This window comes from Myotis yumanensis, unplaced genomic scaffold (assembly GCF_028538775.1).
Source record: "Myotis yumanensis isolate MYYU_CA2020_CCGP unplaced genomic scaffold, mMyoYum1.0.hap1 SCAF_12, whole genome shotgun sequence".
Lineage (NCBI taxonomy): Eukaryota > Metazoa > Chordata > Mammalia > Chiroptera > Vespertilionidae > Myotis > Myotis yumanensis.
Genome location: NW_027223763.1, coordinates 13,657,013 through 13,684,670, shown reverse-complemented (window position 1 = coordinate 13,684,670; position 27,658 = coordinate 13,657,013). Strand labels below are relative to the sequence as shown.

Genomic DNA, 27,658 nt, shown 5'->3' with positions numbered 1-27,658 from the left:
ACCTATAGAATTCCTCTCCACTAGCTCTCACATCCCCATATCTGGTCACCCCGCTTGTCCCATCTTGTCAACATCTTCACCCCTTCTTCCTGCATTCCCATATGCGTTATGTATCCCCCTCGCACTCACTGTGCTCCTGCCCTTTCCTCCACATGCTTAGCTGTGTGTGTTTCCTTGTGTTAATAGCATTTCCGTTTGTCTCAGTCCCGTGGGAACTTCAAAACAATAGTTTAGGTGTGACCTCCTCTCTGGAGCACCCCCAGGAGACCTGAGACGTCTGGGTTCCTTCTTCTGAATTCTGTAGTCCTTGATTTGCAATAAATTGGAAATTTCTCTTCCCTGCCAGACTGTGAACTTCTTCAGGCCATGGGACCGTGACATGCCCATCCACCTTTTGTAGACATGATCCTTTGTGCCTTGCAAGGGTTCATTGAGTGCAGCGGATTGACTTAATAAGTACCCATGTCTACGATACTAAGCTCACTTCATTTAGAATTTGAACTATGCTATGAATTGTGGACAGAGATTCCTTAAGCAGACATAGACTGTAGCTCTGAGGCTTGGAAACTTATTCCGATGTGAAAGCTTTCTTCAGACCCAGTCTCCTCTGCGTCAGGGATCAGACGCCACCACTGAATTACCTGGGCAGGTCCGGCAGGATTCCCACACTCTTCTGCCTCTTCTTGCTCCGTGCCTCGTCCTTCATTTGTCTCTCCCATCCTGTGGCAGGAGAGAGAGACCTTTTCATTAAACTCCGGTTCCCATCGTTTATCTATGCTGACCTGACACTCCTCTTGGCTGGTCTGTTTTTCTCAAGGGACCTAGAGCTTGTAACTCAGGCAGGTTGGAGAGCTGATTATTCCTGGGTAACTTCGTCTTTGGTAAGAACGGAGGTCATTACTAAAGCAAAGGGCACCTGAACCAAGGCCCCTTAAGTTCCTACTGGGATTCAGTGTGCATGCTCCTTGTCCATCATCCGGGAACCTTTAATGATTTTGGTGTCTGGAATTTGTGAGGGAATAATGCTATGAAGCAATGTTTCACACTGAATTAGTGCCTGGCAGTTTCCAGAGGCATTTTCACACCCTATGCTTCATGGAACCTGTGCTTCACAGGAGAGAGATACTCTTAGTTGGATTTTTTAGATGAGAAAGGTAGGTCCAGAGAAGTGACATGCTCTGTTCAAGATCACATCACAGTTTACAAGAGGCAGAGTGAGAGCCTGCTGAGTTGGACTCTCACATTCAGTGTTCTCTGGTCTTGATCCATCTTATCATTAGTGAAGGGAAAGACCGAACCCCACCCCGCAGCCCCCAGGCTTCAGAACCCAGCTTAATTTCTTCTAGATTATAGTTGCTCAATGAATTCATGTTAATTTTTTTAATTAAACTGAGCTCTGTGTTTATTTGATTTTGTAATTGTCTTAGAATAGGTCTCAGTTTGCTTGGTGCCGTAGATCTTGTCCATTGTTACATAGCCTGCCTCCCCCTGCCCCGCCCTTCTTTCCTTTCATCCATTCATTTGTTGGTTTATTCATCCAGTTAGCATTCTCATGAGTCCTACCATGTAACATGCACCATGTACCTAGGACTATCCCATTTCTGTGGTATCATTCACAGTCTAGTGAGAGAGGTGGATAAGCATGGAGACAACAGTGATACGTTTATATCCCGGCTGCTCTGTAAGCTACGTGAGAACACGCCTGTGTCTCTGGTTCACCAAAGTCTCCCAGGGATGAGAAGTGTGTGCAATAAATATTTGTTGGCTGAAGAGGATTGAGAGCTCCGGCTCTAAGTATCACTTGACAAATATGAAGAACAATTGTAGTCACTCTCTCCCATAAGAGGGGTGTCTGGATGGTGGGTAGACTTTGGCTTGGGGTAGAGGTGGTAAGTTGCAGAGTCTCACTCATCTCTCCTGCCCAGGGAGTTTGCCCGTTGGAAGGTGAGGAACACAGCCATCGAGAGGAGAGACCTGGTCCGTCACCCACTGCCCCTCATGCCGGAGTTTCAGAGGAGCATCCGCCTGCTGGGTAGGAGGCCCACCACTCAGCAGTTCATCGACACCATCATCAAAAAGTACGGCACCCACCTCCTCATCTCTGCCACCTTGGGAGGTAGGTCAGCAGCCACGGGGCCAGAGACTTGTCATGACTTTGGGTCTGGGACGGAGAGGAGGGTGGGATGCCCTGGGATCAAAGCTGAACTGACATCTCTGCCATGGCCCATCTCTCCAAAGCGGATATCACCACAGAAGCCAGGTGGTCTGGGTTCTCGTGGTCCTCTCAGAGCAGTTGATTCTGTTGTCTGGGACCATCTACCTTGACAGTTGACTAACTTCCGTGGAAGCATGGCTCCGCCTTGGAATTAGCTCAGTTTGTTGTTGGGAATGCTCAATTTGGTTATTGTATTCGTTCCTTTTGCAAGGTAGTCTAATCTGGGGAAATAATTAAAATGCAGGTGTTGTTTGGAGAATTGCCTGTGTTAATTTAAGTCTGCTTGAGGGACTGATAGTTTGAGGTTCGAATTTTACCAAGGGGGTATCGTTTGCATCTTCTTGGAGGAGGTTACTAGGAAGGCCGATTAGCTCCACCCTGCTCAGCCTTGCCCATCCCTCCCAAGTCCAATCAGTCTTTAGGGGGTAAGGAGAAGAGGGGAGGGTAAAAGGCAGCAAAGAAATGCAAAAAAAGGGGGGACGGTAGAGACGACTGCAGTTAGATGCTCATGGGTCTTGCCTGCATGCATCATGTTATGTTGTAAACTGCCATCCCTCGGTCATCAGTTTTCTTCTACCACAGTGACGGGGTCCACTGAAGTTTGAGAAAACCCTTTGGTGGTAAGTCACCATGCCACCTCCTCAGAGGTGCTGAGTGGCCTTTGGATAGGGCTTATGGCAGCTACACAAGATACTAGATGTCTTCTCCTTCAGAGGAGGGGTGAGCATCATGGGCCGCCGTGGTTCGTACACACGCAGGGAGGAAGTGGCTGTCGGGTGGACAGGAGCTGACCAGGTAGAGGGCAGGAGGGAAGCTTTCTAGGCTGAGCAGGCAGTTGCATTTTGAGGAAGATCAGATTAGGAAGTTGATGATGTGAGGAACGTGGATTGGTTTGGCAAATTCATTCATTCTCACAGTAATAGCTACTAATATTGAGTACATACTCATACCACACATTGTATATTGTCTTTCATCCTTCAAAACTGCACGTTAAGTCAGATTATCTGCATTTTACAGATAAAGAGGCTAAGACTTAGAAGAGTGTGGCTAGTATGTGACAAAGCTAAGTTTCTTTTCTGGTTTGGTTTTTTTTTTTTTTTTTCAAATTCAGTATATTTAAACAAAAACAGAAAAGTTAACCCTTAGCTTTTAATTTAGGGCTTTCAGTCCACAAAGACTGCACTAGTTTTCGACCCAACACCAGCCATGCATTGGTAATTCATCCACCAACCCACCCACTCCCCAAAACAGCCAAGCAGCCTGGATTTGTTGCTTGTTTCTAGTCAGGGATCAGGTGAAGTCGGACTATGAATGTTAAATCATGGAGTATAAATTCTATTCTCTTGTAAAGTGAAAATCACTTCTACATTGAGTGTTGCATTAACCTGTAGCCCTTTTTTTAAACTTCTCCTACATCCCATTTTACCTGAAAAATAAAATTGTTGCCACCAATTCAGTTCTTCCATTAGAGGCTGTGTTCCATCTGAGTCTCTGGAAACCCCAAATGACAGACCTTTCTTTTGCGGTGAAATATATTTTTAATTTTCCAAGGCGAGGTGGTGAATTATTCACAGAGCCTTGCTCCTCTCCTGTTTCCACAGCACAACATTTTAAAATATGCGAAGCTTTGGAGTGAGTTTTGGTGTTGGACAGCGGGCCCTAGATGTTCCCTCCACGTGGAGGAGTGGGCAGGGGGAAGGGAAAGATTGACTGTTGATTGAACACAAGGCACCAGGAATCCTGTGAGGTCCTTCTCACACCATCATTTCATTCATTCATTCATGGCAGAATATCTCTTAAGGGCCCCCTCATGCAGAGGGAGGGGAGGGCGGTGGTAAGTTGTAGTGAACGAAGGGGCAGGCTCTGGGGTTTGATAGCCTGGGTTCCCACCCTCCCGCCTGCTCCTCACCAGATCTGTGTCCCCTTGGCAAGTTACTCTTCCTGTAAGCCGTGTCTTCCCCTTGTATAAATAGAGATAACGGTAGTACTTCCTTCATTTAGATTGTGAGGATTACATAAAATGATGCATCCAAAGTGCTCAGTGCAGTGTTTTGCACCTAACAAAGTGTTGCTATTGTTGTGGGGATAGTGATTGTTGATATTATACTTAGCATTTAGTGGGCTAAGGAACCGCTCACTAGATGAATGGGAGACACTGAACAAATCATTTTTCTGTCCGGATGTGAGTTTTCCTGTCTAACTATAGGAGTTGTAGAAAATTTTATTCACTGTAATTTTTCCCAAGGAGAACTCTGTATCCGTTTAGGAGAAATGCTTTGATAAGCTGTTTGAGGTGTCGGGTGAGTTCCTAAGGGCAAACTCAGACAACAACTGCAATCCGTAAACTGTCACACGTGGGACAAGGAAATGCATTTGTATGGCTCTGAGGGAGAGGAAGTGGAAGAAAGGGAGTGAGAAAGAAGACGCGGAGGCGGTGGGAGGGCTGACAACTAAGACAAATCCATGGGATCCTCAATTTTTTGCTGAGATCTATTCAACTCCTAAAATGCTTGGCATGAGTGATTTTCTTATGGAGGGTGGTGAAGGGAAGTTTTGGGGGTGGAGGGTGACTCACAGGAATACCGGTTTCCCTTCGTTCCTCAAAAGATCATATTTTGGCCCAAAGGAAGCCCCCTGGAGCCTGGGTGTGTCTGTGTGATGTGCATGATAAGCTTGCAACACGCATAGACAGGTGTGTGCACATGCCTACCTGCGCTTGGATATAAGTCAGCCCGTGTGTGGACCTCCCTGCACACTCAGTGCACACAGGCTCACTCATTGGACTTGTGCTTGTGGGTGCAATGTCCACATATGGGTATATGTGAGCTTGCACATGCACATGTGTGTACATTGCATGAATGTTTTTTTATGTGCCAGGGTTCATGTTTTTGTACTTGTGTATGTTTGTATGTCTACTCATTTTCCACCCTGCATTGTGGGATATCTCCCCTTGGCTAAGAGGAAGGCTGAGAATAAAGTCACAGGGGTTCTGCAGGGAAGGATGAGGGGTACCCAGAGGCTACTAGTAGAGTTCAAACCCCCACCCTCCATCTGGAAGTTGTATCCCCTATTGACTGAGAAAGCCAGGTGCTCAGCTCCCACCTCAGCCTCCCCCCCCCCCCGCCCCCCCGCCACACCCTCCAAAGTGGCTGAGTCCACTTTTTTCCCCTCGACAAGTCTGGCTGCAGAGAGAGAGGCAGGGCTCCCCGAGGACAGATGCCTAGGAAAGGCCTCTGTGAGGTGAAGAGGCAATTTGCAGCAATGCCCTAATGGGAAAGCAACTCTAAACAGAACATTCTCTTAATAAACAAGAAATTAAGTCTTAATAATGTAGCGAGAAGCCCATTAACCCCTCCTGATCTAAAGTTTGCTGCTGCCAGTCCTCAGTCCAGAGGGACCTGGCTGATTTCACCTCCTCTCTCACAGGCCCTTAGAGCCTGAGCTTACCCTTGGAAGACTTATTTCCTCTGCCGCTTGCCTCTACCTTCTAACATATTCGTTTAACTTAATCATTTACCTTTCCACCCATCTATCTCTTCATCTACTCAGTCAATCATCTATCCACCTATCCATCCATCTACCCATCCATTTATCCTTCAGATGATAATGGAGCATCGGCTCTTCTTCTGACCAGGAGAAGCACTGAGTCTTTGTTCCCCCAGGCCGCCACCCACCACCCACCACCCTGAACTCTAAGTCTGATTGCATCTAAAGTCATTTTTAAGCCAAACCTCTTCAGGCCGCTATGCTGTTCAAAGGATGCAAGATCATGTCCTCTTTGATAACCAGTGAGGGCTTCATGGGAAACTGCAGACAGGAGTGTCTTATTCTGAACTTAACTCAAGTGGAGGCATGGGAAACCCAGAGAGGAATTTTGATGTTGGTGAACCTTCTTACTGGGATATAACCTCTTCTCCACTGCACTCTGAGAAATACAGTGCCTCGTATATGTAGGTAGTTAAGGAAAAAAAAGATTAATTATTTACTACTATCTACGATATGCTGAGTACTGGGCTTTGTACAAGGGATAAAGAATTGGCTAATATAGTCAGTGTCTGACTTCACAGAGCTCACAGTTTAGATTTTTTCTGTAACAAGCACATTTTTTTCTATCTCTCTCAACTATATCTATCTATCTATTTGTCTATCTACCATCTATCTATCTCTTTGGCTTTCCACTATTCCATCCATCCATCCATCTGTCCATCTAGGAAGGGGTAGCAGAAAGAGAAGGAGAGAAAGGGAAGGAAGGAAGAGGTGAGGGGAGAGATGAGAAAAGGAAAAGGAGGAACTTGATGATGAGGAGGAAACAGAAGGAGGAAAAAGGAATGGGAAGGGGCCATCTATGACAAATTCATCAATTTACAGAAGAGACTGAACCTCGAAGAGAGGAGGTGAGTCGTGAGATGCTGCTGGTAAGAAATACAAAGTGGATTAGTAGGAGTTGGACTGGATGACTAAGAACTTTTCTGTGATCTTTGTCTCAATGGGGCTTAGTGCTCAAAGCACCTGTGGTCTATTTCTCTTTCATTGTGCTCTTGATTTTCATTGGCAGAAGGAAATTTGGGCGAAATCAATGGGAGGCTTGAGGGTCTTTTCAGCCTCCACGGTCTGGAGCTGTCCCTTCCACCCCGAGGCTAGTAGGGCTGCCTGAGCTTCCTTCCTTTCTGTGCAGGGGAGGAGGCCTTGACCATGTACATGGACAAAAGTCGCCTCGACAGGAAGTCAGGGAATGCCACTCAAAGTGTTGAAGCTCTGCACCAGCTTGCATCGTCCTACTTTGTGGACCGTGATGGCACCATGAGGAGGCTCCATGAGATCCAGATATCAACTGGAGCAATCAAGGTACAGCCTGAGGGTGGGCTGGGTGGCAGGTTCCTAAGACAACAGCACTGCAGCCCAGTGTTCTGAGAGTTGATGGGCAGATACAATCCCTGGCTTCACCCCCAAGGACCTTAACAGTACCCCCTGACTGATGTGGTCAAGTGCATGGGCATTGTCATTGGGATGACCATCGGTACTGACTCACTGGGACAGCCCTGGCTATGGCCTTAGCATACTTAGCAACAATCTTGTCATTCACTCTCAAAGTTCTCCTGTATGGATGATTTCCAGGCTCTGTCCTAAGAGAGGAAACTTAGGCAACAATGGGTAGATGATTTTCTGAAGGTCACAGAGCTACTGAATTACAGTAATTTCTTTAACATTTGCTCAGGGGTTCATGGATAGAGAGTACCTTAACAGGGACTAGAACTCTAGTCTCTAGACCAGGGGTCAGTGACTATTTTCTGTAAAGGGCCAGATAATAAATATTGGAAGCTTTGTGGGTCATATAGTCTCTTTGCTACAACTCAATTCTGCTGCTATTACACAAAAATTAGCCATAGACAATATGTGAACAAATGGGTGTGGCTGCATGCCAATAATACTTTATTTATAAAGACAGGCAGTCTGTCAGGCTTAGCTACATGATGCATTAGCCAATAGAACTTTCCAAGATGATGGAAATGCCCTGTGTCTGGTCTGGCCAAGACAATAGCCACCAGTCATCAGGGGTCGGGGAGCCCTTGAAATGTGGCTTCGGAGAAACTAAATGTATACATTTATTTCATTTTAATTAATTTTAATAGCCACACTAAATAGAGCAGCTGTAGACTTGTAATTCAGTGCCTTACTGCACGGGAATTTAAAAAAAAAAACCAGATTCCATTTTCAGTGCAATAAATTCAGGGGTTTCCTTTATAAAGAGAATAAGGGAGGAGGACCTTTTTGATATAATTAATCAATTCTGAGAGTTTCAGTGCAGATGTTTTGCCTCTCAATTTTTTAAAACCACATTATACCTGCCTTGTGCTTCTCAGTCTTCAGTCTAATTTTTCCCCTGAATAAAATGCAGACCTCGTCTGATATTAAGACTTCCTACAATGTCCCTAGGAAAAAAGTGTGTGTGGGGGGGGGGGGGGGGGCGGGAAGGGGGGCTGGGCGGGGGGCAGTGTACGGGAGACCCGGTCAGAAGAGTCAGAAATTGTGGCAGGCAAGAGAAAAATGTGGCGGGAGAGAGTTGCTGAAGAGGGGGAGGTAGGAAGGAGAGAAATAAATCAGTTCAACAAACAAAGAGCCAGTTATCCTCGAATCTCCTGTACTGGGGGATTATGTGGTTGGGGAACTTGGCACAGAGAAGCGGATCTTGATGAAGCCGTCAGAGTCAGAGTGAAGCAAAGGCCTGGTTTTTATTATCATCAAATGGTTCTCTCCCCACTGGAAGGGGCCGGATTGAGAGATCGAAGCGCTGTCACCGGCTAATCCTCTTCTGTGCATCCAGGAAGTGCAGCCGGAGCGCTTTCTCAGAGAAATCTCAGCCCACTCACCGAGCCCTTCCCACAGGAGCCCTGTCTTCCCCACTCACCTGGGGCCTTGACTTTCCCTGACATTTCTTGACACTCCCTGGAGACCCCACCGGCTGTAAGACACACGGCTGACCGACCCGGTGGGGAAGTTTTCCCCATGGTTTCCTTTCCCTGGGCATCTCTAGCAAAATGAATTGGTAGTTTTGATTCTCACTCGATAACAACTATGTTCTAATTACTACATTATTATTCTGCTCCCAAAAAAGGCATGATTTGTTAAAACCCCAAAGCGAATGGTCCTGCATTTATTTATTGATTTCTAAGAGCTAGACACTTCAAAAATATGATCCCTTTACTTACTGAGGTGAGTGAGAGTATTAGTGACATTTTGTAGATGGGGACGCCAAGGCTTAGGAAAGAAAGTTCCAGGTCCAAGGCCCCACAGCTGGCAGGGGCAGAGCTGGCTTTGGGAGGTCCCTGAGGCTGTTTCCCAAGTCATCACTTCCTACAGCAGCCAACGTTGGCTTTAGAGTTGGGTGCAGATCTCAAAGCAGTTCTATAAGTGCCCGTGTTAAATGATGGGAAGTGAAGGCTAAAGGGCTGACGAAGCCTCTTTTTTTCCCACTAAACTGTTCCTATTCCACAGTTATCTTTCTGAATAGCTGCCCTCCCCTCCCCGCCCCCCAGTCCACCACCTCAGTTATTCTAGGACAGTGTTTTAGAAACACACTAGCAAAGCATCAGACGCTTTGTGTTGCTGTGGTGGTGATGGCGCTCCTTGCTGAGTTTATTTTTAAATGGGGACAATTTGATTGTTCTCTCCTGATAATAATGCATATGCGTGTATTACAATTTCCAGAGACTTTTGGCAGTAAGATGCCCATTTTTGAACGAATGTCCTATTATCAGGCACTTACATCCATCACATCTAATCTCGCCACCTTCCAGGTTAGAGAAGTGAAGTCATAAGTGGACCAGCTGGGATCTAACACTGGTGCTCCGGATTCTAAAGGCCGTGCTTTTGTACTGTACCGCTTTCACTTACTAGTTCCCATATTACTTAAAGCGACTCTGTGGAGTACCATGGACAGAGCCTGTGCCTTCTGCCTCCTGCCTGCCTGGCCTGCCTTCTTGTCCTCCACTTGGTGACAGCAGGCATGGCCCTTGTCACAGGCAAGCTGCTCAGGAAGCAGCCGTGGGCTTGGGGCTAGGGTCTTTCTCTGCTGGCTTTGCTCTGCTGGGGTCTGACTTTGTACAAAGGGTATATGTCTCACATCTGTCCCCCTTGATGTCCACTCCAGGTCACAGAGACACGCACTGGGCCCCTGGGCTGTAACAGCTACGACAATCTGGACTCTGTGAGTTCTGTCCTTCTGCAAAGCACCGAGAGCAAACTTCACCTTCAAGGTAGGTGCTGGTGGCAATGGTGGGACCAGAGGGTGGAGAGGCAGCCTGGTGGGGAGGCAGCCTGGGGAAGGCAGGCTGTGCTGGGAGAGTGAAGAAGAAGATGAAAGACAGAAAAACAATAAAAACTGAGACGTTTATGATGTAAAGTCCTTTAAAAAATTTAACATGGACAGGACATGAAACTCATGGTTATTCATTAGTTTTCAGATACCAAGTATGGAAGTGCGAGCTTTATCAGATTATTTTGATGAAAATGTCTAAACGGTGTTATTGATAGATGCTCTAGATCTAATATATATTAAACTTTCCTATCATATCAGCTGGATTTCATATGTTATGGTGTTTGATTTTCAATGTATTTTGGCAGGTGTTATTTGAATTCTAAGAGCTATAGGAGAGTTTGAGGAGTTTTTGGTTCTATGTAATTTTTTTCCTTGTTCATCATTGGTGCTCTTCAGTATATTCCTACACACATGTGTTTGTGCATGTGTATGTGCTTGTAGCAGAGCTGACAAATGCGAACACTCAACACTGCATGGGGTATAGAGAGCTCTTTGGCATTGTAGTGAGAATGGAAAAATCCTAAGGATTAATTTGTTGCTATATTTAAATATTTGTATTCATTTCATACATATTATATATCAGGTCCTGTTAGATGCTCCATATATACTCATGACTTTATAATAATATAACCTTTAAAATAGTAATTTTACCCTTATTAATTCATCATAAAGTGTAGAGGAGATTGTAGGGGAAACTGACAAGGCTTTAAGTACAGATGGTTCTGTTTTAAAAAGCATAATTTATAATAACAGAGAAACAACATAAAGATCTCAATTGTTCACATGAGGAGACTGAGTTACTGTAGCATTCATACAACATTTGGCAGGTGCTAAAACATTGTTTATAAGGAATTTCCAAGTGTATGTGACAATGATTGGATATAATGTTAATTTAAAAATGGATGGTTTCCAATTGGATGTATGGCATGACAATGTAAAAGAATAAGAAAAAAACACAATATTGTAATATTGTAAGGAAATACTCTGAGATGTTAAAAGAGGTTACCTCTGGATGATTATGTTATATATTATCTATTTTGGGCTTCCAGCTCCTTTTCTAACTTTTCTAATGTGATCATGTTTTAACTTTATAGTCAGGAAAAGAAGTGACATGCTTTAACTTTGAGCAGACTCAAAATGTGACCTTCTAGTAAGGTGATTCTGAATGTCAGTGGGAGGAAAGTTGGGTTGAGATTGGCAGATTGAGCTAAGCAGGGCTTGATATGACTTTTATATTCCGGTTCCTTGACAACTCTTTGATGCATGCTCTTGTTAGAGAAGATGGTTGGAAAATGGTTCAGGGAGGGCTTGGAAGTGTCACTGAGGTGCAATGAATGAAAATCCTCAGGGAAATTCAGGCCAAGAAAGTGGTTTAGTGTTAGAACAAAACATATCCTCAAATACATGAAGAATAACCCTACCTCCTTTAGTAAAGAGTAGACAGCTGGGTTTGGTAATGCCTAATAAGAAGGTCTGAACTCACTTAGGTGTGCCAGCGATGTCAGTTCCTGTGATAGCTACAGCAACCTTGAAGTGCCAGCAGGGTTTGAACCCAGGAAATTTGGGTTCAGTCTGCATTGATCACCCTGCTGTGCACATTAAAGGTGGAGAGACCTATGAGTTAGCATTGGGATAAATTTAGGAGGTGTTCACAGGATGTTAGTAGGAAGTTATTAGATCATATGGACATTTAAAGGCTGATTTACCATAAATCTAATGAAGCTTGAAGTCCAGGGTTCCCTCACCTTCTAAATCTTCATCTTTTCTCATTCTAAATGTTCACTTTCATATCTAATTTTGAATTACTTTTCTCTATAAGTCTCAGTCCCCCAAAACCCAGGTCTGCCTTTGGTTACATTATTAGAAGTATGTTATCCACACAAAAAGGAGGTGACAGGTTGGTCCTAGTCTCAATTGATCAGAACACACCTGAAGCATTGGATTCAAGTCTGCATATCACACTTCAAGGGGGATACTAAGAAACCACAGTGTGCCTGAAGGAGTGTGTCTTAGATAAATAGCTGAAGAAGGTTGACTGTGAACAAAACGTCTTGTCTGCAGATACCTAAAGGATTGTCTTGCAGAAAAGATAGTCAAATTCATTAACATGGATAAAATGGGCTAAGCCCAATCTACTGACCGGAAACTCCAAGGACCCCAGCTTTTAACTGAGATAAAATAGATCTCAGTTTAAACTCAGTTTAAACTAAATCTTCTAATGCACATTCATGCCGAACCTAGAGTGGCCTGCTCAAGTGTGTGATGGCTCCGAGTTATAAGTAAATGACATTTGGTAGGAATGTTATCGAGATTATTTAATCATCATTCCATTGGGTTGATGATTGCAGTGAGTGGTCTTTAAGGCCTTCTCAATACTGACTCTAGGGTTCTATGAAGACTTTTCTTGAAACTGGCTATGTGCCAAATTTAATGTTAGACCATGGGCATCTGAGAACAAATCAGTTCATTTCAATTCACTGTATACAGGGTGGAGGGAAAGTAAGTTTAAAGTTGAAAGCATGTAAAACAGTTTATTCTTGCACTATTTATTAATTTTTGTATTATTTTTCATACCAATAACTATACAACTGCTTTTGCCCTACCCTGCATACATATATATATATATATATATATATATTTTTTTTTTTTTTTTTTTTTTTTTTTTTTTTTAAAAGAACCATATTGGCATTGAGCTAGGGGTGGGCAAACTTTTTGACTCGAGGGCCACAATGGGTTCTTAAACTGGACCGGAGAGCTGGGACAAAAGCATGGATGGAGTGTTTGTGTGAACTAATATAAATTCAAAGTAAACATCATTACATAAAAGGGTACGGTCTTTTTTTTTTTTTGTGGTTTTATTCATTTCGAACGGGCAGGATTCGGCCCGTGGGCCGTAGTTTGCCCACGGCTGAGCTAGGCACAAGGATACAGTAACGAGACACAGTTTCTACCCCAAGGAAATATATGCTCCATCAGAAAAGATGGACTTAAACAGTAATAAGCATCATGCATTTTAATGGGGGGAGATATGAGTGTTTTATGGTAGCAGTTTGTATGGGGACTTAACTTACTAAGGAGTTAGGGAAGTTTTCTTGCTAAAAGAGATGCATAGGATGAGACCTGGAGGAGGAGAGGAGGACAGGGTCGTGGATATGGAGCAGAGGGAGGAGTCTTTATGAAGGGCATTCGAGGAACTGAAAAAGTCCTAGAGATGAAAGCTGAGACACCAGTGATGAGAAAGACAAAGGAATCCTTCAAATCCTGGAAGGCCTCAGCAGCACATGAGTGAGTTGAACACTATTGAGCGCACTGGGCACCATGGAAGGGGTTTTACAGGGGAAGCAACATGAGAGATTCATGTTTTGGAAATCCACTCTGGCTCTGGAGTGATCTGTTCATTAGAGAAGGGCGGGTTACAGGTTGGTGACTGGTTAGAGGCCAGTGCAGTACTTGCAATGAGAGGTCACACATTTAGATATGAAGGGAGCAGTCGGGGTGGAGGAAAAGAGACCAATTTTAGAGTTACTTAGAAGGCATCATGACCAGGACTCAGCAAAAAGACCTCGAGGAATTTAGATAATTGAGGGAATGGAGTGTGGGGATGAGAGAGAAAGGATGGACAGGAAAATACATATGATTCAAGGTGATATATAATAGAGATAATAAAAGTAATGCATACTATTATGGAGACCCAGAAAGGGGAGTAATTCATTCTGTCTGTCTAAATAGAGGAATCATAGGGAAAAAGTGGTATCTGAGGGAGAATAATCTTCTGGCGCTGGAAGGTGAAAGGAAAAGGCTTCTTAAATATCAGACAGAAGACTACCATCCCAGGACTCTTCAGTAGTCTGATACTTACTCGGCAGAGTATTAAAAGCACTAGGTGGAAGAGAAAGGTTTATAGATCGGACTATATTGAAATTAAGAATTTCTCTTCATCCGAAGCTGCTATTCATAGAATGAAAATGCAAGCTACTGAGTGGAAGGAAATGTCTGTGATATATGTGTCTGACAGAGAACTCCTGTGCAAAACATATAAATAACTCCTAAAACCAATAAGAAAAAGACAGACAATCCAGCAAGACAAGAAAATGAGTAAAAGATATGAACAGGCACTTCACAAACAAGAATATCAAAGTGGCAAGTAAACATTCGAGAAGGTAATTAACTTTCCTAATCCTCAGAAATGTGCATTAACACCACAATTAAATGTCATAACCCAGCAGTCAGTCGGGCTCAAATGAAGAAATATGACAATACCAAGGAGCGACAGTGCGGAGCCTGGGAACTTACATGCATTGCCAGGGGGCGGGGGCGGGGTGATAGTGATAAGTGAGTACAATGACTTTAGAGAACTCTTCTGTGGTATTTACTAAAAACTCAGCATGTCCTCACCATCTGACCCAGCAGTTACAACTCCTAGGAATATGCCCTGTGTATTCAGCTCTTCCTATGAGAGGGACTGTGCTCATTTAGTTTTAGTACATTTATATTTATTTTAATTTAGACTTATTTCTATTATATAATTGTATTTATTACTTTTTGTGTGTGTTAATTCTCCCCCGAGAATATTTTCCAATGATTTTTAGAGAGAGTGGGACACAGCTGGGGGAGAGACACACAGAGAGAAACATCCACATAAGGGAGACACATCTATTGGTTGCCTCCTGTACATGCCCCACCTGAGCCTGGGAATCGAACCTGTACCCCAGGTACCTGTCCTTGACCAGGAATTGAACCTTCGGCCCTTTGGTGCACGGGTCAAAGCTCTAACCACTGAGTGACAATGGCCAGGGCTGTATGTATTACGTTTTTAATCCTCACAGCTTTGCTACAAGGAAGGCACGAATGACATCCCCATTTTGTCAGTGAGGAAACAGAGCTGAGAGAGGTGACTGAGCCAGAATTGTAAGCCTGGCAGCCTGACTCCAAAGCTTCTCCTTTTCAGAAGGGTGTTGCTCTCAGTTTCTCTCCTAATCCCTCCAAGTGGGGCTGGAAGGGGAGATTCTGCAGAGGTTTACTATGATGGATAGAGATGACAATGAATGACGTTTTCCTTGTGGTGTTTCATAACATGCCCACAAAACAGGGCAAAGGTGAGGGAGATAGGGAGGAAAAAGAAAGAAGGGGATTAGAGAAGAAAACTAGAAATGAGGAAAAAAGGATCATAGAAATGGTCAGAAGCTATGTCCTTAAAGAAGCAACAGCTTCGAGTAGTAATAATGCTAATGGCATACGAACTTCTTATTTGTATACTTCTCTCTCCAAGAAGCCCATTGAGCGTTTTCCTGACATTGTCATGTAATTGAGTCTGGTGTCCATCTGTGGGGTATAGAGAGCGCAGAGCTCTGCCTCAGTAGCTCACTGATGTGGAAAGGGATGCAGAGAGAATATTTTGCTGAAAGCGAGGAATGATCGGGAAATTTTTTCATTCTTATATTTAGCAGGATTTATTGAACTTTGCCTATGCATCAGGTACTGCTTTAAGAGCTGACTATGCAGCAGTGAATAAGCTAAGTCTCAATGATTTGGGGGCTTATAGTTAGTATGTGGGGGGAGCAGGCAGTAAACAAGTAAACAAAGAAATTTATTTCTTTACAATCTGAGCTAGTGAGGGAATGGGTCATGTAGAAATGTGTAGACATGGAAAGGTTTTTAGGGATTGCTCAGGATGGAATGAAAAGCCATTGCAAATGCAGACAGTGGAGTAACGGGACCTGACTTACATTTTTAAATGAATCACTGTGACTGTTGATGAGGAGCCTGTGGTCAGCAAACTGCGGCTCGCGAGCCACATGTGGCTCTTTGGCCCCTTGAGTGTGGCTCTTCCTAAGCCTTATAAGTAGCCTAATTAAGTTAATAACAATGTACCTACCTATATAGTTTAAGTTTAAAAAATTTGGCTCTCAAAAGAAATTTTAGTCGTTGTACTGTTGATATTTGGCTCTGTTGACTAATGAGTTTGCCGACCACTGTCTATCCAATAGACTATTAAGGGAGAAAACACATACAAGGAACCCAGTTAGGAGGGTGTTGTGTTTATCAAGGTGAGGGAAATGGTGGGCTGAACCATGGCAGTGGTAATGAGGGTCGTGAGAAGTGATGGAATTATGATATATTTTGTAAGTAGCACTGACATTATTCAGTGATGGGCTGAGACACTTGTGAGAGAAAGAGGCTCAGAAGATGGTCCCCAAGTTTTGCCTGAGTAAATGCAATGATGGAGTTGCCTTAAGGGACCTCTGTCCTCTCTTCTATCAAGTTCAGTTCATCTTTCAATGCCCAACACAAAGGCCTTTCCCTGTCAGGCATCCTTCCTTCTGCACCCTGCCTTCGTTCAGCTCCTCCACCCCCCTCATTTCTCCCTTCCACGGGCCCCCTGCAGTGATTGCCAAGCCAGCCTCCTGGATTCTGATCACTCCTGCTTTCCATCCCTGTAATACACGCAAACATGGTCTTCTTAAAGTGAAATCCAATACAGTCACTCACCTGCTTAAAACCATCACTTCCTTTGTAGAGTTTGGGTAGAAGGTTTAGACTTTTAAGCTTGGCACCAGGCAACATAACCAAACCCTTGCCTAACTTACTTCTTTCTCGTCTTTTTCTTATTCCACCATCCAGCACATACCCATATTTTTACCCTAGGCCCATGGGATTTCTTACATTTCACTACAGGCATGTTTTTAAATTTTTATTACTTTGTACCTTTGCACATTGTCTCTTAAATTCATGGATTTCCACTTCTCCCAAGATAGCTTCTCTTATGTTCTAGGTTATTAGGCATCCTACCCACCTTCTTCCCTAGGATATCTCTCTCTCTCTCTCTCTCTCTCTCTCTCTCTCTCTCTCTCTCTCTCTCACACACACACACACACACACACACACACACACACAATCATTGTATTACAAATCTGACCCTTCCATCAAAGTCTAAATTCCTCCATGGTAGGGACCGTCTCTATCTCTAGCATAATATATAGAACCTGCTCTATAAACAGTGTTCAGAATACATTTGTTGCATTTATTTATGAATGAATGCATGAATAATTAAATGAATGAATTGCCCAGGACATAGCAAGCTCTGCTTTTTCTGAACTCTTACACGTCTCACTCCATACTGGATCCAGGTCAACCTAATGACCATTTCCTGAGGGCCTACTGTGAGGGAGAGAAGCAGCACCAACAGTCTCTTTCCTCAGCAGCTAGGCAAAATAAATGGAGTGCGCATGATTCTTTTCAAAATCATCTTGCAATGGGAGGTAGAAAGAAAGGAACAGAGACGGTAGAATTTTCAGAAATAACACTGGTTTGAGCTGCTGCTCCTTTTCAGGCATGTGCTTATATCCACTAGCTAATTTGTCCCTCCCACCAACCAAGGGATAGGGATTATTCTCCCCATTATACAGATGATGAAACTGAGGCTCAAAAAGGTAAAATCTCTTCCCTAAGGTTCCCTGGCTCTTGGTTTTAGTCACCTGGGCTCCTCAGGCTACTTTACTTCTCTGGGGGAGCTGGGAGTCAGCACAGCCCATTCTAGGTGTGGGTAGGATGGTAATCCGGCCCTGCCCGACTGTGGTAGTAGAGGGAGAGGGCAGGGCATGATCAGGTCTCCTGTTCATAAGCTCCCTCCTCTCCCACACCCGTCACCTCGTGTGGCCCTGTAACCCCAGGGAGGATCGCTGAGTGACCGTGGCCAGTGCATCCTTGGGATGCGACCCTATTAGAATCAGCCTCATTAGAATCAGACACTGATTATGACTGAGGTCCTTCTCGCCCCATTAGCAGGGCCTGGGAGGCACCGATGGGAGTCCTGTTTCCGCCTTTGCATGGCTCTGTCTATGAGGCCTCTTGAATAAAAGAGCAACACCTCATGCCAAATGGGGTTGCCAACCTTCACCCAGCTGCTGACATCCAAGAATTGGTTTTCCTTTATGAGCCACGGAGCTCCCTCTCCTCTTCGTTGCCAGAGGAGAAGCGGAGCCCCTCTGAGAAGTGAGCTGAAATGCCAGTTAATGACTCAACCAGAAAACAAAAGGATGGGGGAGGATCAGCAGAGCACACCTGCTAGTGAAAGACCTTGGACTAGTGAATCAAGTCTCTGAGCTTCTTCGGGACTTCTAATCTGCCACATGGGGATAAAAACACCTCTTCCAGGGAGCTTTGATTTGCACTTAATAGGAAAATATGTAGAAAGCACGTTGCCTGAAAACCAAGGGTGCTGAAATAAAATAATAATGATAGCTACAATTTACTGGATAATTCTCACGTGCCAGGTACAGAGCTCATATTTTAACGTCCATATCTCATGTACACCTCAACACAGATCCATTTTTCAGATTTGAATATTGAGGCTCCCAGGACTTAAAACCATGTTGTAGGTGGCAGAGCAAGAATTTGAAGCCAGGTACATTCAATGCCAGTGCTCTTATACTGTACACCGTATTGTTTTTCAACCTGGAGCATATAAATCATAACCATGCTTTTTAGTAGAGCACGTGGTTATAAGTTCTGCTAGTTACTTTAGAAAGGCTGTGATTTTTCTGAAATTACTTGGCAACTTGTGTATGTGGGTAGGTATACCCTTTCCATAGCTCTTCTCTGAATTACCCAGGCCAGAAAAGATCAAATGCCTTTAGGATAGTGACTGAGGCCTTGCAACATTCTGCTGACTGGACTTTAGAAAATGCTGCCTCTAACCTGAGGAAATCTGGAATCATCTGGTGACTCAAGACTTAGTCGTGCACAAAGAGGTGGAAATTCAGATGGAAGGCTGATGATGACAGAAGGGGTATCAGAGCACTTACCTCTTTTAAAATACATATATATTTTGATTGATTTAAGAGAGGAAGGGAGAGGGAGAGAGACAGAGAGAAACATAAATGATAAGAAAGAATCATTGATTGGCTGCCTCCTGCATGCCCCCTCCTGGGTGATCAAGCTGAAAACAGGGCATGTGCCCTGACGGGGAATTGAACTGTGACCTCCTGGTTTGTAGGTTGCCACTCAACCACTGAGCCACGCCAGCCAGGCCCAGCACTTACCTCCTGGTGCACAGTCATATGGGGCTATACCTGTCGGTGAACTCTTGGCCGAGTGTGCACGTGGGATCCTGTGGGATGGGTGGTCAGTGTGGTGATATGCTCTCCATTAACAACCAGGTCCCTTTCAGTTCCTTGTTGAGCTCATTGACTGTGCAGAATCCAGGCATCAAGATGTGAAAACAGAAATAAATCACTTGGGAAAGTTAATTCATTGACTCTGATAGATATGGTACCAGTTTATTTTTTACGATGATTAAGTCAATCCTTATTCCTCCTCCCCCAAATCATCTCAGTGAGAATTAAACTGTCCTTTGGCACTGCACACAGAGCAGTTTCGATGTGCCTGTATTCTGTTCCAGATAGATTTACCTCGTCTTAGGTGCACAGTTGTACATATTGGCTACTAAGCTGTAATTAAGATCCCTGAGAGAAGAGACCATATCCCTTTTTATTTGTTTATCATCCGCTTCTCCTTACTTCAGTGTTTCGCTCTTAGTAGGTACTCAACACATATGTACTGATTTAAGTCTATTCAAACTGTCAAATCAGTTTTGTTTTGAATCTTCGTTTTTATTGTGGTAAAATATACATAACATAAAGTTTATGTAACCATTTTAAAATGCACACTTCAGCGGCATTAAGTATATTCACACTGTTGTGCAACTGCCATCACTATTTAATTCCACCCCAAATGTGAAATTCTGATCCATTCAGCAGTCATTCCCCATTCCCTCTCCATTCAGCCCGTGGCAAGTATTAATCTGCTTTCTGTCTCTGTAGATTTTCTTATTCTGCATATTTCATGTCAATGAAATAATACAATATGTGGTTTTTGTATATCTGGCTTGTTAAGTATTTTCAAGGTTCATCCATGTGGCAACATATCTCAGCACTTCATTTTTTCCATGGCTACTTACACTTCATTTTTATGGTTGTACTACATTTTGTGTTCAGAGTCATAGGTTGATGGACAGTTAGGTTGCCTCCACTTTTTAACTATCATGAATAGTGCTGCTGTGGACATTTGCGTACATATTTTTGCTTGAATAATGCTCTACAATTCTTTTGGGTATATACCTTAAGAGTGTAATTGCTAAATAATATGATGATTTAATTTTTTCCAAAAAGATTTGGTTCAAAAATAAGTATACTTGGTGGTCAATTACAGGATTGCATTGTTCACTTCCTCTTGGAGGATTGCCAGGGCATTGGTGTGTGACTGGCAGTGCTGTCCTGTGGGAGATGCACACTTCTCACCTAGTTGACATTGGACTTGGCCATGTGATTTGCTTTGGCCAATGGGCTGTGAGAGGACAAAATGCCTGCCTCATCTTAGGAGACACTTTGGGAGACCTTGCCTTGGCTTTTGCTATTTTCCTTCTGTCAGATGAATGGCTTATACCTGAAAGGCTGTCCTTCCGCCTAGATCCACAGAGAAGAAGACGCCTGGGGAAGAATCAAAGCCCCGCCAACATGAAACGAGCGATAAATAAACCGTTGTGGTTAGAAGTCACTGAGACTTTGAGGTTATTTATTACCTCCCAGTAACTTAAGGAGACTCAATAATGCTGAAGCCCTGGATTAAATGACATAAACCACATTTACTTACATACTTACTGCAGGCCTTCTCAGTGCCTTAACTGTGCTAATGTGCATTATGAGTCTCAAGAGGTGGATTAAATACCCAGAGTGTCCTGAGGGTATTTGATTCTGGGTACACTTGCAGATTTATGGTTCTGTGGCAAACAGCTTGGCAAATGCTGGACCACTCGGGTTCAATTCTATCTCCTTGCCTCTTGAGGTCAGAAATCATGTCTAATTCATTTTCCATATCTCCAGCATCGAGGACAACACCTGACTTAATAAAATGATGAGGGAAAGGACTTTCCGAGTAGTTGCTAGATTGAGCAGTTTTATTTTTGCACACCAACTGTGACCTGGCACAGAAACAATGCAAAGAAATATTTGTTAAAAAGCACACACACAAAGCAATCATAGTCCTCAAGAATCATAATGTGTAGCCATGGATCCAGAATGAAATACCTGCTGAAATTAGTGGCCAGGTCCTTTCGTATCATCTGAGCACCTGACTCTTTCTCCACTGAGTTGAAGTTAAAATAGCATCAGGTTGCAAGCTGTGCTGTTGGGAAAGATGACGCAGGTCCTGCTCATGAGGGATGGCTCGAGAGAGGTGATCATGCTAGGCACAGAGCGGAGAAGCACAGCCCTCTCCAAAGCACATTCCATCTACACTCGCCTTCATTCAAACACATTGACTGGTGCCCATGTGTGTGCCAGGCGACAGGGAAATTGGGAGATGAACGAGGCATTGCCTTTTCCATTCAAGGAGCTCACAGGTCGAGAAGAACACAGACAGAAACACACATAATAAGATGTGATCAATGTTCAATTAAAATCTGAGGTATGTGCAAGATGCTTTTGGGTGCCAACAGGGGCATGCCAGAGGTGGCCAGAGGCCTCCAGGGAAAGCAACAGAAAGCAGGTGAGGCCAGGAAATGACACCAGTCGAACAATTGTCGTGTCCTAAAACTATAAGTTGTCATATAGTTGATTTTGTTTTCCAATTCATGAGGTATAATTTACATCCAGAAACATTTACCCTTTTGAGGTAAACGGGTGCTATGATTTGACAAACACATCCAATCATGAAGTCAAGGTACCACCATAATCAAAATGTGAAATTGTTCATTTAATGTTTACACCAGCCCTACAAGGGAAGCCTTAATGAGGAAACTGAGAATCAGGGAGGTTAAGCCTCAGCCTTAATGTCCCAAGGTCATGCAGTTAATGACAGCTGGGCCAAACTTGGAGTAGGCGAGAACTTGGCACTCGGGGGCAGAGGCAGAGGAGCTGCAGGTGTAGCGAGGAAAGGCCATAGGTTAGGGAAGAACTGGGAGACACCTGCTGATCAGGCAGCACAGAGGCTTATAAGTATCAAATTTGTGTTTTTAATCATGAATTCTATGAAGAAGCTTTGATTTAAATGGAATCAAATTCTTCTTGAAGGTAAAGGGTATCTTTATGTTGACATTTTATGAAATTTAATTTTAAAAAAGTATAGTCACCTGTTTATCCTTGGTGATTTCCATAGTGTAGAGCACATTCTTTTTTTTTTTTTTTTTTACTTATAATTGGCATTTAGAAGTCTTCCTGCCCCTAACACCTTTTGTCAGGATCAGTCCTCCTCTGTTCCTATTCATTTGTTTATTTGTGTATCACCCTCACTGAAAGTAGGTTCCATGCCAGGGAGGACTTTGTTTCTACTTCCCTGTCTTTTCTCCTGGGCCTGGAAGAATGTCTGACACAAGAAGATCACCATTGATCTTTGCTTAATACATGAGCGAATGGCAGCACAGAGTAGACTCTTAGAAAGTCAAGGTTGAAAGAATCTTAATGAGCAATTCGTCCAGGGGCTGGTAGGCCTTTTCAGGAAAGAGCCAGATGGTCTCAGGATTTGTGGGCCACACTTGGTCTCTGTTGCAAGTACTCAACTCTCATTGCACTGTGACCGCGGCTATAGGCAATAGTTCAGTCTGTGTGGCCGTGCTCCAATGCAGTCAATTTACAGAAATAGGTGGTGGGTTAATTTCACCCCTGGATCATAGTTTTCTAGTTTCTGTATCTGTGAGTGTAGGCCAGGTTATGCTGTGCTAACAAACAATCCCTGAATCTCAGTGGTTGGTGAAAGGAAATGTTCCTTTCTTACTGACGCTATGATGTGGTCACCGTTGTTGGTGACTCTTCTTGTCTGGTGGCCTCCATATGGACTATGGCTATTCCTGTGGGGATGGGCAAAGACAACCTGATGAACCCGCATGTTGGTTCTTTTTAAAATATATATATTTTTATTGATTTCAGAGAGGAAGGGAGAGTGAAATAGAAACATTAATGATGAGAGAAAATCATTGATTGGCTGCCTCCTGCACGCCCTACACTGGGGATCAAGTATGCAAGCTGGGCATGTGCTCTGACCTGGAATCGCCTGTTGGTTCTTATAGTTTCCTTTTGGAAGTTGCACACATCACTTCCACCCCATTTCATTGGCCCAAACATGTCATGTGAACACACCTGAGTTCAGAAGGTGGGGGTGGGTAATGTTTTCAAAAGGAGGACACTTCAGGGAGGGGCAATGAGTCTGAGTTCATGATAATCCAATCTGCCACGTGCCGTTTGGACCTTGGGTTCTTTTTAAAAAAATATATTTTATTGATTTTTTACAGAGAGGAAGGGAGAGGGATAGAGAGTTAGAAACATCGATGAGAGAGAAACATCGATTCAGCTGCTTCCTGCACAGTCCCTACTGGGGATGTGCCCAAAACCAAGGTACATGCCCTTGACCGGAATCGAACCTGGGACCCTTCAGTCCACAGGCCGACGCTCTATCCACTGAGCCAAACCAGTCAGAGTGGACCTTGGGTTCTCTAGAGCATTCTTACTGCATCAGTTTTCTGGTTCTGTTTGCACACTTTCAATGAGGAGAAAGGAGTCCTCTACTTACTAAAGCTCTACCATCAAACCTCAGAACTTCTGATAGTTGAAAAGGTATTGGTGCTATCCTGCTGAATTTCACTTACCTGCATCTTTTACTCAGTGGTTCCAAGTCTGCTCCATGACTCCACAGGTGATGATACTGATGATACTGATGATACGTGGGAACACAAAAGTTTACTCTCTCCAGAAGGGGGCACCAGAACCTACCCACTCTTCCCCCAGGTAGCTGCCTTTCTTTATTTCCCAGAGAGCAAATGACCCATCACGGAGACAGGGCTGAACTTCTGAATGAGCTCATAGCCTTTTTGCCCTTTCTGCACAGTTTCACCCAGTGAATTATTGTCTTATTTTCATTCCACTCCAATGAGCTGTCAGCAATGGATACCGTAATTCATAGCAATAGAAACACAAACAGATGGGTAATTGACCTGCATGCTTTCATTACGCTGGAGTTCAGAATGGCTGTTGGAGCCATAAAGTCCTCTATCTGCCAGTCTGAAATCCCTGGGCTTTCACAAGGAAGGGGATCAGGATGACTTTGTGCAAAAGGTGCAGTCCTTGTTGTTCTTCCCACCTCGTGCTTTTCAGAGATAGACAGAATTTGACAAGCAGAACTTAGCAGATACAAGATAACAGCTGGAACTTGTATAGGGCTCAGAAGTATCTACAGGGGGGCACATTCTGATGCAAGAACAGGATAGAAAAATGTTTATATTCAACCAAAATAGAACCTAACTTGTATTTTATCTCTTCCTCTTAGCACTGTACAAGATCATGCATTTAATATTTAATAAAATAGGTCAGAAAAGAGAGAATCCATCAAAAACAGTACTATGTTCAGCAATTAAGGTAGAGATTAAAATAAAACAAAGCTGAGGGGGAAAAAAACACAGGAAGATATATGGTCCTTGCCTTGAACAAGACTTAGATTGATCCATGCTGTTCACATACTAATCTTTGCTTATGGTAAGCCCTCTGCATGGAACACAGTGGCTGCCCTTTATCTATTCAAGGCCATGTTCATGCTTCAAGACTCTACCCACATCCTACACACATCACAAAGTTTCCATAATTACTGTCTCCAGGCGTATTCTCTCTCATCTTCATAATAAATCACTGGCACTCAATATTTGAAATATATTTATTAAATATGGTGTGATGCCATGGACCAGACATGATGCTATGTTTTATGTTTTAATTATCGATTAAGTTTTTTTGTCTATTATTTTTGGATTTTGTACTTTAGTTTTGAATCTCCAAGTAACCCCACTATGTGCTTAGAGGGTAGGAAGCATCTCCTCCAACAATTCCCTGTGTACTTCTGTTGAAGGAAGGAGGAAGAGGCTAAGAATTCCTTATCGACAAAAGAGCAGGATCTGGGTCAGAGAGGAAGGTCGGACTATAATCTCAAGTCTTAGGGGTACTTTTAGCTTTTGTTGATTGGGTCTTCTTTTCCAGACCTTAAATGCTCCCCAGCCTCACTGAATACAGTCACCTAAATCAGGGGCTTGCGTTAGACAATAATAGTATTGACAACATTATCAAAGGTCTCCAGGAATCCAAGGTAGGGTTTCCCTGAAAGTTCTTTTTACTTTAACGGCCCCCCTAACCCCAATGGTCAAAACTCAACAGCACAGTGAGCCCTTCTCTTTTTCCCCCCTCATGAATCTCAGATATATTCCCTGTCTGTAAGGAACAAGGATTCTTGACTTTTGTTGCTGTAGAAGTGCTCTTCCTCTAATGAGTGACAGATCTCTGCTCTGTGCCATTCTTTCCTTTAGAGTTGTGATCTTCTCTGAGGCATCAGAACTCTTTCTTCTCTTCTCTAGGGAACTTGGAAACAAGCAAGCAAACAAAAAATGGTGAACCTTAATCAGAGAGGAAGGTAATTGCTAAGTTGGGTCTTAATTGGAAGTTCTACCACCTGAGACTTTTGTCCATGGTGTTTTCATTTTCTAGATGACTCTACACGTGGATCCTTCACCCCCTAATTTCTGTTAATCCATTAGGTCTCAGGCTAAATGTCTCTTCTTCTAGGAGAGCCACTTTGAGTACCCCTACTCCATCCTGGATTATGTGTTCTTCCTCTTGTTTCCCAAGCAACCTTGCACTTCTGGTAGAGCACTGGTCTCACTGCATCCAAACAGCTTGGTTACACACCTGTCTCCTTCCTATACTGTGAGATCTGCAAAGGCAAGGAGTTGCCTGCCTTATTCACCCTGGTAATCATGGCAGGGTACCTGGCACATAGTAGGGCTTAAGCAATATGTATGGAAAGAAGGGAAGGGAGAAGAAAAAAAATAGAAGGGAGGGAGGGAGAGGAGGAAGGAAGAAGGGAGGGAGGAAGGAAGGGTGGAAGGGAAGGAGGGAGGGAAAGAAAGGAAGGGAAGAAAAATGAAATGAGGCAGTGAGGGAGAGAACTTTCTTGTGTCTTCCTCTTCTTATAGGGGCACTAATCCTATCATGGAGGCCTCACCCTCATGACCTAATCACCTCCTAAATGCCTCACCCCCTAATACTATCATATGGGTGGTGAGGGTTTCAACATAGGAATACTGGGGGGATGCAAACATTCAGCCCATGACAGCCAGGTTCTTGTTTAAGTGGTGTTTATGCCTTTTCTCCCCTCATTTACTCTCATAACTGCCCTGGAAGTGGTTATTTAGATTTTTACGACACAGGCAAGAAACCTTAGAGAGGCTACAACATTCCCAGAGGCCCTGCTGCGCCAGAGCTACCATAGGAACACTAGGCCAGGATTTTGTCTCCATTTTCCCACTGGAAATGCAGAAGGGCCCTCATGTGTTTCAGAACTCAGTAGGAATTCCTGGATTTGAGTCCCAAGTCTGTTACTTTAGCTGTGGAGCTTTTGAATTCTAGCATCTTCTAAATTAGATGAGGCAATATGTTTTTCCATTGGGATAAAAAAGAGGATTGTTGGTGGTGGTTTCTTCCATTTAACAAATGAGTTCATGGAGCCCACACTGGGCTTGGCCATGATTTACACTCAGGTCTGTAGTGGATGGGCAAGGCCTGCCCCCTAAAGCCCACTTTCTAATGGGGGGAGATGCGCACATAAACACGAGAACAAATGAGTAAGATAATTTCAGTAAGTGATGAACGCTATGAAGAAAACAGAAGAGGCATTTTCAGTGGGGTGGTCTGGGAAGGTCAGAATGCCTGCAAAACAAGGCATTCATGCAGAGATCCGGGAAAGAATATTCTAGGCTCAGGGATGGGCAAGTGCACAGACTGTAGGAATGACATGACTGGCACATGGAGGGATTGCAAAAGGGCAGGATGCCTGGTGTGTTCTGAATAAAGAAGAGATCAGAGGAAGGAGGGAGGCAAGGAGATAGAGCTATTGCACCAGGTGCCAGAGAGAAGGAGAAATCATATCTCAGACTGTATGGAAAATGCAAAAAAATATTGTGAGATGTACGTGTTGGACGTGAGGTGGGAGGAAGGTCTGAGGAAAATGGGGCAAAAAGCAGGAAGAGAGAGGACGACGTGGGTGTTCCCACATCTACATTGCCCACTCTCTCTGCGGAACATTGAAACATTCCATTTTAAAGTCTAACAAGACTTTTTTTTCCCAAAGTATAATGAGATTGGGGGGAATATTCCATATGTTCAGTGTGGGCGAAATGGTGTTCAAATGAAACTCTCAACTATTGCCTTCCTGGGTTTTGTGAAGCAAAATTTATATGCTTAGCAATAATGGTGGCCTTTTCTCTCTCTCTCCCATTCCCTCAGTTTTCCTTTCTCTCTCTTTCTTTCTTTCTTTCTTTCTTTCTTTCTTTCTTTCTTTCTTTCTTTCTTTCTTTCTTTCTTTCTTTCTCTTCCTTCCTTCCTTCCTTCCTTCCTTCCTTCCTTCCTTCCTTCCTTCCTTCCTTCTTTTCTCTCTCTCTCTCTCTCTCTCTCTCTCTCTCTCTTTTCTCTCTCTTCTCTCTCTCTCTCTCTCTTTTCTCTCTCTTCTCTCTCTCTCTCTCTCTCTCTCTCTCTCTCTCTCTCTCTCTCTCTCTCTCTCTTTGGGAACTGTGGGGACAGAATATTCCAACCCAGTCAGCAGCT

At 43.7% G+C, this 27,658-nt stretch overlaps 1 protein-coding gene across 2 annotated transcripts in view; it reads left to right on the top strand.

The window, feature by feature from the left end:
• Nucleotides 1-27,658, top strand: part of BRINP1 (BMP/retinoic acid inducible neural specific 1) — a 161,663-nt gene that overhangs the window by 95,901 nt on the left and 38,104 nt on the right. For both annotated transcript variants that reach the window (XM_070430792.1, XM_070430793.1), the window contains exons 3-5: nucleotides 1,926-2,116; nucleotides 6,891-7,060; nucleotides 9,864-9,969. In XM_070430792.1, the coding sequence (XP_070286893.1) occupies nucleotides 1,926-2,116; nucleotides 6,891-7,060; nucleotides 9,864-9,969 (467 nt within the window). The remainder of the gene's footprint in view (nucleotides 1-1,925; nucleotides 2,117-6,890; nucleotides 7,061-9,863; nucleotides 9,970-27,658) is intronic.